Source organism: Mandrillus leucophaeus, unplaced genomic scaffold (assembly GCF_000951045.1).
Source record: "Mandrillus leucophaeus isolate KB7577 unplaced genomic scaffold, Mleu.le_1.0 Scaffold507, whole genome shotgun sequence".
NCBI classification, from domain to species: domain Eukaryota; kingdom Metazoa; phylum Chordata; class Mammalia; order Primates; family Cercopithecidae; genus Mandrillus; species Mandrillus leucophaeus.
In genome coordinates, this window is record NW_012105442.1 from 1,510,627 (window position 1) to 1,522,672 (window position 12,046).

The following is a 12,046-nucleotide window of genomic DNA, read 5'->3' on the forward strand; positions in this document are numbered from 1 at the left end:
CCTCCCGGGTTCACGCCATTCTCCTGCCTCAGCCTCCCGAGTAGCTGGGACTACAGGCGCCCACTACTGCGCCCAGCTAATTTTTTGTATTTTTAGTAGAGACGGGCTTTCACCGTGGTCTCGATCTCCTGACCTTGTGATCTGCACGCCTCGGCCTCCCAAAGTGCTGGGATTACGGGCATGAGCCACCGCGCCCGGCCGGCATTTATTTTTGACTTAGCCATTTTCACTGGGACAAGGAGGGGCTGGAAGGTCATGGACATAAATGTTGAGGGTCAGAGGGCTGTGGCATCTGATGTTTAGTCGCTTAGTGTACGGTGGTATTGCCTGATCAGGGGACCTTCCTCTTGTATGTATTTTCAAATGTCTTCTTTTTTTCAGTTCATCAATAAGATAATGATCTGTGTACTCATGCTCCCAAACTTTCCTGTAGGAATCATTGTCAGGATGAGGGAAAAAAACAACAGGATGGAAGCTCTATGTTCAAACTGTCAATCATTTTAAAGAAGACAACAGCACAAACATTCACTGATTTTCAGCAAAATGAAAAGTTGGCAGCTTATGCCTGTTTTTTCAAATTATAGACACTTTTGACTCTACATTAATCTGTAATGATAATACTGCTAAGATCATAAATGATGCATTAAAAAGCATGTGGGAGGCCAGGCACGGTGGCTTATGCCTGTCATACCAGCACTTTGGGAAGCCGAGGTGGGCGGATCACTTGAGGTCAGGAGTTTGAGATTAGCCTGGCCAATAGGGCGAAACCCCATCTCTACTAAAAATACAAAAAAAACACAAAACAACAACAATAACAAAATTAGCCGAGCGTGGTGGTGCATGCTTGTAATCCCAGCTACTTGGGAGGCTGAGTGAGAGACTAGAGAATCACTTGACCCCAGGGAGGTGGAGGCTGCAGTGAGTCAAGATCACGCCACTGCACTCCAGCCAGGGCAACTGGGTGAGACTCCATTTCAAAAAAAAAAAGCATGTGGGATTACAATTTTTTCCCTATCCTGCTTAAAGTGTGTGGAAAGGGTGTAGTACCTTACTGCTTCATTTGTGTGGATGTGTCCTGACTTGTAAAAAAGATTTTGTCTATCAGTAAACAGAGCATGTTAGTGTGTAGAAGTAGTTTGTATGGTCTAGGAATTAGTTTATATAAAACATACACGGAGGAAAGAAGACAAAAATTATAGTAGTATTACTACTTTGCACTTTGATTGCACTTTTGAGATGGCATGCCCAAAAATGTTCTAAACACTTTAGTATTAAAAAGCAATTAAATAATTTTGAACTATTAAGTCACAAAGATATGTAGTCTTCATATGGGTAAAACATTCATTTCCTCACAATTAAAACATAAAAAGATGTCATCTATAGCCTCAGAGTGTTGTGAGCATATATGCCAAGTTCTGGTTGAGGGAAGGCATTGACATTTTCAAATATATACTTGTAGGTAGCTTTTAGAATTCTAGGCAGAATAACAATCCAAGTCTTATTTCATTACTTGTAAGCTAATGAATCTTACTACCTCATTTCATGTTTCACTGCTACTATTTTCATGTCTCAGCAGCATTTTTGCTATTTAAACAGGCAGGCAGGGATGAGATGAAAACCAGCTCACATATGTTCTTCCTACCTTTCAAACTAAAAGGACCAACTACGTGTGTTTAAAGCTTTTTATGAGAAAGCAGTTACCAAAAACGAATAAAAATTTCAGAAACTACAGATACTTCCAGACTTTAATATTTGAACATGATCTTGCAGTTTTGTTCTATCGAATATTGCTTCAGCTACATCAAACTGAAAGATTTCTGTCCAAAAGAGGGCACTATAATCTGGATTAGCACATAGTGACAAACTGGGAGAAGTCATTTGATTGCAAATCTCTAAAATACAGAATAATAGACTAAAAACCTATAAGAAATTTCTTCAACAATAACAACCAAAGATAGAGGAAGCCAAATTGCAAAGGATACAATACACAATTAGCTGAATAGAAAATGCAAATTATAAATGAGAGATACCAGCCTCACTAATAGTGAAATACAAATTAACCCAACCACAACATAATGCTTTCTGCTCATTCTATCAAGTTGACAAAAATTAGAACGACAGAATATTCAGTAATGGCAACAATGTGGGAAGCAGGAACCCACATGGACTGCTGGTAGGAGTCTCAAGTGGTGGGATCTGGCAGTGCTGAATGAAACTGCCTGTTCTTACATGTGAAATCCAGTAATTCTACTCCTAATACATAGTCCCAAGAGACTCCCACACAGGTCCATAGGGATATGCATATGAGGATTAAGTGAGTACAACAGGGTGGTGGAAAATGTGTACCAGTTAGAATCAATAAACTAGATGTACACAGAGGCAAACGGACAGTTCCACCTCCAAGCCCTTAACTTACTTTAAGAGCAGGTTCTACCTGCTGGTTACCTCGCTCTGATCATCAGCTATGTGAGGCATACATTTCTGCAACACTATTCACAATGATATACTTACAACATCTATAAAACGAAGAGACTTGAAAGTTGCTCCAGGCGGGCATCCCATTGCAGACAGACAAGGATAATGGCCTTCCTCCAACACGTATTGATTACCAGTGAAATTTTCTCCATCATATACAACCCAGCTACAATGGGAAAAACCACACACATGCACAGAGTATGCAACTTGAGTACTCCTATTCAAGAAGTCTGATTTTTAGAGGCAGCCTGCTATAAAATAAACACAATGCTTATGGCAAACAGAGTTCTTTCTTCAAAAATATTTGGATATATTTATTGCATTTCTGCTTGTGGCAAATTAATATTCATAAGACAGTTAACTTTGCATTTGGGAAATAAACTTCTTTCTCTATGTTCTTTCTGACTTCCCCAGCCTCCAGCCTTCCTTGCACTTCTCATGGGTGCCACCTTTTGCCCAGCCAGTGGAGCTTCAAGCCCTCAAGTCCTCTTTGAATAATCCTTCTTCAAGCTTCGTGACTAGTTAATCACCAAGGTCTATTGATTTGGTCTATTGATTTCCTTCCAAAATTTCTCACACACTCCTCTATCCTCATTTCTAATACCTCTGCACTGGGCCAGGAGTCAAAATACTATAGTGACTTAAGTCACTTAGCCTCTCTGGTATCAACATTATTCATAAAATGGTGATTTGCCATGCTTCCCTAGAAGTTTGTGGGTTTTTTTCTTTTTATTTTCTTTTTCTTGGAGGCTAGGGGGGTGGAATCTCGCTCTGTCACCCAGGCTGGAGTGCAGTGGCGTGACCTCGGCTCACTGCAACCTCCGCCTCCCAGTTCAAGTGATTCTTCTGCCTCATCCTCCTGAGTAGCTGGGACTACAGGTGTGTGCCACCACACCCAGCTAATTTTTGTAGTTTTAGTAGAGACAGGGTTTCACCATATTGGCTAGGCTGGTCTCGAACTCCTGACCTCATGATCTGCCCGCCTCAGCCTCCCAAAGTGCTGGGATTACAGGTGTGAACCACCACACCTGGCCTTGTTGTTGTTTTTAACCCAACAAATGCCTTTTGAGGATTGTGTGCCAGGTACTTTTCTATTGCTGGGGATACAGCAGAGAACCAAAGTCCCTGCTCTCCTGAAGTTAATACTCTAGTGAGCTGAGACAGGTAATTTTCAACGTGCACAGGACTGGTGGTAATAAATGAAACAGGCAGGGGATAAAGAGGAGCAGGGACGTGGTAGCACTATGTCCAACAAACTAGGAAGCTTTACTGTCCATCTATGTGTGTGTGTGGTTTTTTTATTTTTATTTTTTTTCCTGAGACAGAGTCTTGCTCTGTTGCCCAGGCTAGAGTGCAGTGGTATGATCTCAGCTTACTGCAATCTCCGCCTCCTGAGTTCAAGCATTTCTCCTGCCTCAGCCTCCCAAGTAGCTGGGATTACAGGTGTGTCACCACACCCGGCTAATTTTTGTATTTTTAGTAGAGATGGGGTTTCCCCATGATGGCCAGGCTGGTCTCGATCTCCTGACCTCAAGTGATCTGCCTGCCTCGGCCCTAAGTGTTGGGATTATAGGCATGAGCTGCTGCGCCCGGCCTCCGTCTATGTATTTGAATGCAAAGTCAGTGCTTTTCTGCTGTGCAATACTAAAGGATAGGATAGCATTATTTCAACCATAAAGAACCACATGATTAAAGGCACTATTACTACTATTATTAAGAGACTTACATCCTCAACACCTCTTGCACAGATTGCTCCAAGGCTTTCCTGACTGAGTTTCCCTGACCTTGGGCTCTCCCCTCCCTATGAAGCTTTTGTACATGGATTGTTTCAGCATGGCACTTTGAGCCCATTGCCTTTGCCCTGCGTCTTGTGTTTCCCATGGAAGCCACCTAAACTCAGTGTGCTCAGCTTTGCTTCTCCTCCCAGTACAAAGCCCTCCCAGCAAGCAGGACTAGTGGCTCCCTGATCCGCATGTCCACCGGCTCCACTCCAGCATGCACTTTCCACCTTCCTGTTAATGCAGAGTGCAGATCCCGTCCTTACCTACCTGGAAACACAATCCTCCTTGAGAGGTACCGTGGATTAACCAGAGCCCATCCCTTTCTAGATGATGGAAAGGCATACAGAGTAAAGAACCTGCTCTGAATTCCATTACACAATGAGATGATCTTCAGCTTCTCCAACCAGCCCAGAAGCCCGTGTCCTCTGGCATCTGGTACTCAGATGTCACAAAGCATGCCATTGGACTAAGATGGTGGTTTCACTTAGTGCCAAGCACCTAGCAGGCATCACTAAATACTTGCTGATGTGTGAATTGTGTTTTACTGCAGTGATTCAGCTCTGCCAGGCCATTGTTTTACTTACCTGCCTCCTGAAACTCTGCAAGACTTGGTAGAAAATGAATCATCAATTTGACTTGTTGTTTCTTCAAAACTTTGACTGTGACCTTGAAACTGTGGTTCTGAAAACAAGTGAATCTTTGAAAAAGTAAACAGAAACACAAAAAATTATTTTCATAAACACATTAACTAATTTAACCTTTGAAATGATGACCCAAACATGACCTGTTAACTTCTGTTACAGTAAACTGGTGTGAATTTTATAAATCCTTTAATTTTCCATGTCTACATTCATGATCAATTAGAAACATGTTAGCTGCACCATTCATGACTATTTATTTAATTCAGAGACATCAAAGTAAAATGCAACAACAGAGGTAACTTTCTATAGAACACCCTGTTGTGAAGCTGTGGGGCATTTCAAAGCTTTATTGTGGCCGGAAGTCATTGTTCATCAGTTCTAACAGTAACAACAAACAGTATTTTGGAAAGACACAGTGTAGTTTCCTTCCTTCTCAATGGAAGATACTTGCTGACTTATCAGAATCCTGTAAATGCCAATAAAGGAGGCTATAGTGGTGTTTGTTCCTCTATAATTATGGCTCTGTGAACACTTCCATTAAAAGGCCTAAATAACAAATGTACACTCCAGTTGATGTTAAGAATCAGCATTCAGAAAGCTTGAGCGAGACCATATAAAATGTCTAGTGCCGACACAGCAAATATGAAAATTCATTTTACCATCACAATAACTAGATGCTATTGTTTGAAATATTAATCTCAATGTATTAATGTACACTCTCAGTCAATGTAATGATACAAAATTCAGCTTTATACGATAAGAGCATTTTATAAGAAGTATTTAGACATGGGTCAGTACTGTCAATTAACCATTAAAGTAAATTTAAATCTTATTTTTTAAATACAATTATGGTTTCAGGCATAAAAATGGGTAAAACTAACAAAATGTCCCAAATGTCTGATTTTCTTTTTTTTTTTTTTTGAGACAGAGTTTCTCTGTGTCACCCAGGCTAGAGTGCAGTGGCGCAATCTCGGCTCACTCCAACATCTGTCTCCTGGGGTTCAAGCAATTCTCCTGCTTCAGCCTCATGAGTCGCTGAGCTTATAGACAGAAGCCACCATGCCCACTAGTTTTTGTCTTTTTACTAGAGACAGGGTTTCCCCATGTTGGTCAGGCTGCTCTTGAACTCCTGAACTCAAGTGATCTGCCCACCTTGGCCTCCCAAAATGCTGGGATTACAGGCGTGAGCCACCATACCCAGTCCCAAATGTCTGACATTTTAAACATAAGTTCAGTTTTTCAGTGGAAGGCCCCTCATATATTAATATAAAAGAATATTTTTAAAGTTACCTGATTTCGTCTCCTTGGGCCAGTGAAAGAATCCTAAAAATTTTTAAAGGAAGGAGAAAAGGAAATGAATAGAACAAACACATTGAAAAAGTTTTTTTCTTCTAGATTATTAACAATTACTGCTAAAAATAAACTCAGAATATTTTCCACAGCAATTATTATTACATGAACCAGTAACACACATTAAGGAAATCCAGAATTCAGTTAAATATTCTCATGCAAAAATATAACTCCTTACCAAACATATAGGTTGAACAGAAGAGATCTTACAATTTTTGCCTCCCCAGTCCTCAAAACTGGAATAAAATCCTTTATCCAGTATATACTGTTCTCCTGTGAAGTCAGGATTTTCATAGGCTACCCATCTAAGAAACAAAAACAATAACTTGTTAGAGTTCATATTTTACATATAAAACGATCACATATTGCAATAACAATGTATCATACAGAAACTTTCATTTGTTTTGCTAATTGAAATTTTAATTTTTCTGATTCTCCATTAACCTTTAGAAGCAGATGGGTTTGTCTACAGGACAAATCAAAATGGTAAGTCAGCGGAGAAAAGGAAACGCTTATACACTGCTGGTGGGAATGGAAATTAGTTTAGCTGCTGTGGAAAGCAGTTTGAAGATTTCTCAAAGAACTAAAGATAGAACTAGTATTCCACCCAGCAATCCCATTACTGAGTATGTACCCGGGGAAAATGAATTATTCTACCAAAAAGATACTTGCACGTGTCTTGTTTACTGCCGCACTATTATCAAGATGTGGAATCAACCTAGGTGTTCATTGATCAATGGTGGATTGGATAAAGAAAATGTGGTACACATAAACCATGGAATACTATACGGCCATAAAAAAGAATGAAATCAAGTCCTTTGCAGCAACCTGGATGCAGCTGGAGGCCACTATCCTAAGCGAATTAATGCAAACAGAAAACCAAATACCAAATACTCATGGCAAGAACATATACTTATGAGCATGTTCTTGCCCATAAATGGGAGCTAAACATTGGTTATGCATGGACATAAAGATGAAAAAAAAAATAGGCACTGGGGACTACAAAAGGGGTGGGAGGGAGGGGGGTTTGAAAAACTACCTATTGCATACTATGCTCACTACCTGGGTGACAGGTTCAACCGTACCCCAAACTTCGGCAAATCATGCAATATACCCATGTAACAAACCTGCACATGTACCCCCTGAATCTAAAATAACAGATGAAAAAAATTTAATGCAAAAGAAATGGTAAGCGTAAGAGTATCTTGACATGAACTTTTGAGTGTCCTCACTTATCCAATGCTATTCCTTCAGAAAGCTACGAAGGCAATACTTCTCTGTGCTTTTTTTGTAATTGTATTCTGAGGAAACAAAACATATAGGACTTTAAAGAAGAACCAGTTCTTTTAATAAACAATCAATAAATCCTTTCATCCTCAACCTTAAAATATTTTTGCAGAAAGATCTTAGGAAGCTGTGTCTATTACACAACAAACCACACTGAAAAAGAAGTTAACAGAAGAAATGCTTTAAAAAATGCAGAACAGAACTAAAATATTGTTTCCAACAGTGTTTCCAACATCACATAAATATGTAATAATTAAATAAAATTGAGCAAACTCACAGAAATACTAAAAATAAATCTCTTTTGGAATGTTTTTTATTTCTAAGTGATCTACACCCAGAGGAAAATCAACAAAACCAATTTAATGATGCTATTTCCTATCCAAAGATAAAAGTCTTTGAAAGGAAAAGGTTTTTCAGTTCTGTTATATTAAAGAGATACTTAATACTGTTATATTAAAGACATCAAGTATCTCCTCAATTAATTCATCACTCTCAGGATGCTCTCAAAGCTTAAAGGAATAATATCTACGTAGGTATTATGTAGAGTGATCAGAACTTTGCAAAATGTTTCCACATCTGTTATCACATTTAATCTTCTAGGGAGGTATTGGTGTTCCCATTTTACAGATGGGAAAAACCTAAGACACAGGGAAGTTAATTCATGCACCAGGTGCCAGGAACTAGACTGGCACTAGACATACAAAGATGAAAAAGACAAAATCTCTGTCCTCCAAAGCCCACAGATGGGTAAGAAGCATCACATGGAATTATGTGTTGGTATTTGTTTTAAGTGGGAAATGACTTGTCCAGGGTGACACCATCGACTGTTGGCCAGCATGTGACAGAACCTACCTATCCTGAGGCTCACCAGGCAGTCCTCGCTTTGTGACCCAACCTGCCATGTGCCCTGGAAAGTTCCCTTTCATTTACTGTTCTAGAAAACCATGTCTAAAACAGTCCACACACTTTCTAATTAGGGCAGATTACGAATTTACTATCCAAAGGGCTGATTTAAACAAAAACTCAAGTACAGTCATTCCTAGAATATGAACAGCCATCAAGGAAAAAAAGAACACTGCCAAGATCTCCAGTGAGAAGGAGCTAATGATAACCAACAGCTGTGCACTCAGTCCCGGCCATCCAAATGGAGAAGCTGCTGTACGTATCACTCAGTCTTTCAGGAAGTACAGTCCCCTACCACCCCCCGATTTCAGAACCTCACTAGCAATTTTTAAAACCTATCCTTTTTTAATTATTATTTTTTATTTTTTTAGTAGAGTCAGGATTTCACCATGTTGGCCAGGCTGGTCTCAAACTCCTGACTTCAAGTGATCCACCTGCCTCATCCTCCTAAAGTTCTAGGATTACCGGCGTGAGCACAGTTCCGGGCCTAAAAACCTATTCCTGATCATTAAGAAGTGAGGAGATAGGAGACCTGGCTCCACCTGTGGTCATGACATTAACTTTCAGATAACTTTGAAGAATTCACTTAACCTTTGTGAAAGTTCATATTTTCAAGTGTCAGTAGGGGAGTGGGCCAAGGTCCCCGGGCTGACCAGGTGATGCTGTACAGCACACGGGTACCCGCATGTGCTGCCTCCGCCCACAGGGCCTCAGGCTTTACCCCCAGCATGAAGGGAAGCAACAGCAAAGCCTGAGCAGGGAGCACTGCTATGTGGGAGGAATGTCTGCACATCAAGAAAATCTACCTTACAAACGCTAGGATTTTAAAAAACAACAACGAACAATTAAAGAAGAAGGGTCACATCGAAAAAAGCGTTCTCAGCAGGGCTCTGGGTCGGTAACAAGCAGAGAGACCAGAGGGTTAAAGGCCTTTCTGTTTGACTTCAAGGTTTGGAGGGAAAAAAGACAGTGAGGAGGGAGGCTGAATGCCAAGGAGAGAAGGCAGAGACTGAGCAAGCCCTGGAAGCAGCTTTAGCCAATACTCTGTTCTTTTTACGAACAAGTATGGGTACTGTGTTTTCCTATGCAACTAAACTACTTGTAAGTAAATACCCCACACCCAGCTAAGCCTATCTCTAATTCACTGAAGCTGAAGCCAGAAAACAATGTATTAAGATGTTACTTGAACTGACAGTAGTGTTGTTTTCCCTCCAAGATACCTGATGAATCAATCACCCACGAACACGGGGGCACTGGGGGAGGGGAGAAACCGCAAAACACAGATCTGAGATTCTTTGCTCTGTGATCCGAAAGTCTACCTACAACTTACACTTGGGGCTCTTAAGAAAATCCCTCACTGTCCTTGTCCGGATGTATTCTGTACACATGAATCAACACTCCTCTGTGTAAAGACTGGTGGGGAGATGGGGGAAAGGCATGTACACAAGTACTAGCAGGTCTCAGCCTGGTGGAATAATTGCTCAGAAGATAAGGGCAACAGGGTAAACCTGCCCTTCCGTGAAAGGCCGAAGGAGAAAGAATTCAAAACAACAACACTTTTCATTTTGATCTGAATACTAGAAATATTTCATTTTGCTCCTCGTTTTAAAAAACTAGCCCAGGTTCTACTCTCTGGGCAAGAATATGGCATAGAACTAGAAACTGATAAGCAGGGAGTTTCTTTCAACATTTCTAGTAAGAAATCAAATGCAGTTCCTAAAAACCTCACTTGCCGGTTTCATGGGCATCCTTCCTGAAGGCTGTTTTCTGTTTCAGGGCTAATGAGTTTACGACCCAGGGGATGTATTACCCATGTGATGGTGACCCTCCTGGGAGATACTTTCATGGAACAAGAGCTTCAGAAGAGTTTTTTTCTGACAATGTGTGCCATACTAAGAAATAAAGAACAAGCTAAAATACTTAATTGCCAATAAAAATAAAGCCATTAAAATACAATAATTTTCCTTTGAAACTGTTAGAAGTGAATAGGTAGTCCTACTCCAACATCTTGGCTCATCTCAGCCTTCCTATCCTATCCCACAGGCCTAACTCCAATGCCATCTCCTCCGCAAAGTCTTCCTTCCCTGTGTCCAGACTGGAAATTAATCTCTGTCTGCTGTGGATTCCCAGAGCATTTAATGTGTACCTCTTTTGTAGCAATAATTATGTTTTACATAAATACTGTAACTTCTTTGAGGACATAATACAATGCTTTGCACATAATAGACCTCAATAAATACTTGTCAAATGACAAATCGAACAAAATATGAGGAAGCAGCTGACTCTGGTAAATACAAAAGCCCTTCCATATGCAAAGAATTTCAAAGGAAGTGGAGTGTGTGTGTGTGTGTGTCCACGTATGTGTATGTACCTCCCTTCAACTTCCCCTTTCTACCAAAACTTAACTGCTACAGATGGAAAAAAAAAAGCTTAAGCCAGGAAATGCAATTAGAAATGACTAAAAATAGAAACATATAATAGCAGCACTTTATAAAGGAAACTGATTTCAAGTAAGCAAGGCCTGGGTAAAAAGGAAAGGAGATTGGCTCAAGGCACAATAATTCTACCTGTGTTAACAGCATCATCTACAAAATGCCTGAGGGAATTCATTCTAGCCAGCATCCTTTTGCTTCCTCTGCCAGGGTGGATGACTGGGCTCTGACTAATAGAACCAGCACAACTGGGGAATATCAAAATGTACAACTGTTTCACCAGACTAAGTTGGTCACTATGTTTTCCTCCTAAATAATTAGCTTTAAAGGCAATCTAAAATACTGCAGAGCCCCAGCAATACTTCAGATAACTTGTACCATGTATTTCAGATGACTTCTGGCTTTTGTAAACAGGCTACTGATTCTAAAATGTTAGGGCTCCAGAACAGGACCCAAGAGTAGGCATTTCCTGCTAAGAATGGAATACCCAGAAATCAGATCACTGATACTCTGCCACAGTGCCCCCACATGCAACAGCCTAGACAAGAACTTGGTAAACAAGGTTTTTTTTTACTCTGTTTACTAAGAGTAAACATTAACCATGTTCATCAACTTTTAGTACGTTGTACACACATTTCAAATATCCAGGGCTATTGTGGGAGGCCCCATGAGATACAATGGGGTTGAGGCTAGGATGATTCAAATAGTTTATGTCACTATGACAACAAAAACCTAACACCAAACACTTTCAACATAACCAATGTCACAGTATTTCATATAACTATATAAGAATACTCTCACTTATAACAAATTAGAATAGACATTAGCCTGGATTTTAAGAATAATTATGTAACTCCCTGTAACAGCCATCTGCTGTTTTTGCCCATCTGGCATCTATCTCCCCACTCTTTCTGATGTCCCTGAGGAACTTCTGTCCCTGGGGAAGTTCTGATAATCATATCTAAGTGGCTTCTATGGGATAGACCCTACATCTCAGCTCTGGAGATGGACACATAGCCCAGACGTGACCATCTCTGTGGCTACAGTGATTGGTTCAGGCATGTGCACATGACCCAAGCCTAGAAAAGCAAAGTCAAACATGGAACTTGTGAGGAAAAGAGAAGTTCTTTCCACTGCAAGAAATAAGCTGGGGCCAGGCATGGTAATCCTAGCACTT

The 12,046-nt window shown here is 40.4% G+C and overlaps 1 protein-coding gene across 1 annotated transcript in view; it reads right to left on the bottom strand.

Annotated features, from left to right (window-relative positions):
- The window catches only part of LOC105551115 (absent in melanoma 1 protein-like), a 40,866-nt gene that overhangs the window by 12,400 nt on the left and 16,420 nt on the right, over positions 1–12,046 (bottom strand). Inside the window, exons 5-8 of the mRNA XM_011996267.1 lie at positions 6,426–6,552; positions 6,188–6,220; positions 4,841–4,953; positions 2,512–2,641 (exon numbers count right to left, since the gene is read on the bottom strand). Of these exons, the coding sequence (XP_011851657.1) occupies positions 2,512–2,641; positions 4,841–4,953; positions 6,188–6,220; positions 6,426–6,552 (403 nt within the window). The remainder of the gene's footprint in view (positions 1–2,511; positions 2,642–4,840; positions 4,954–6,187; positions 6,221–6,425; positions 6,553–12,046) is intronic.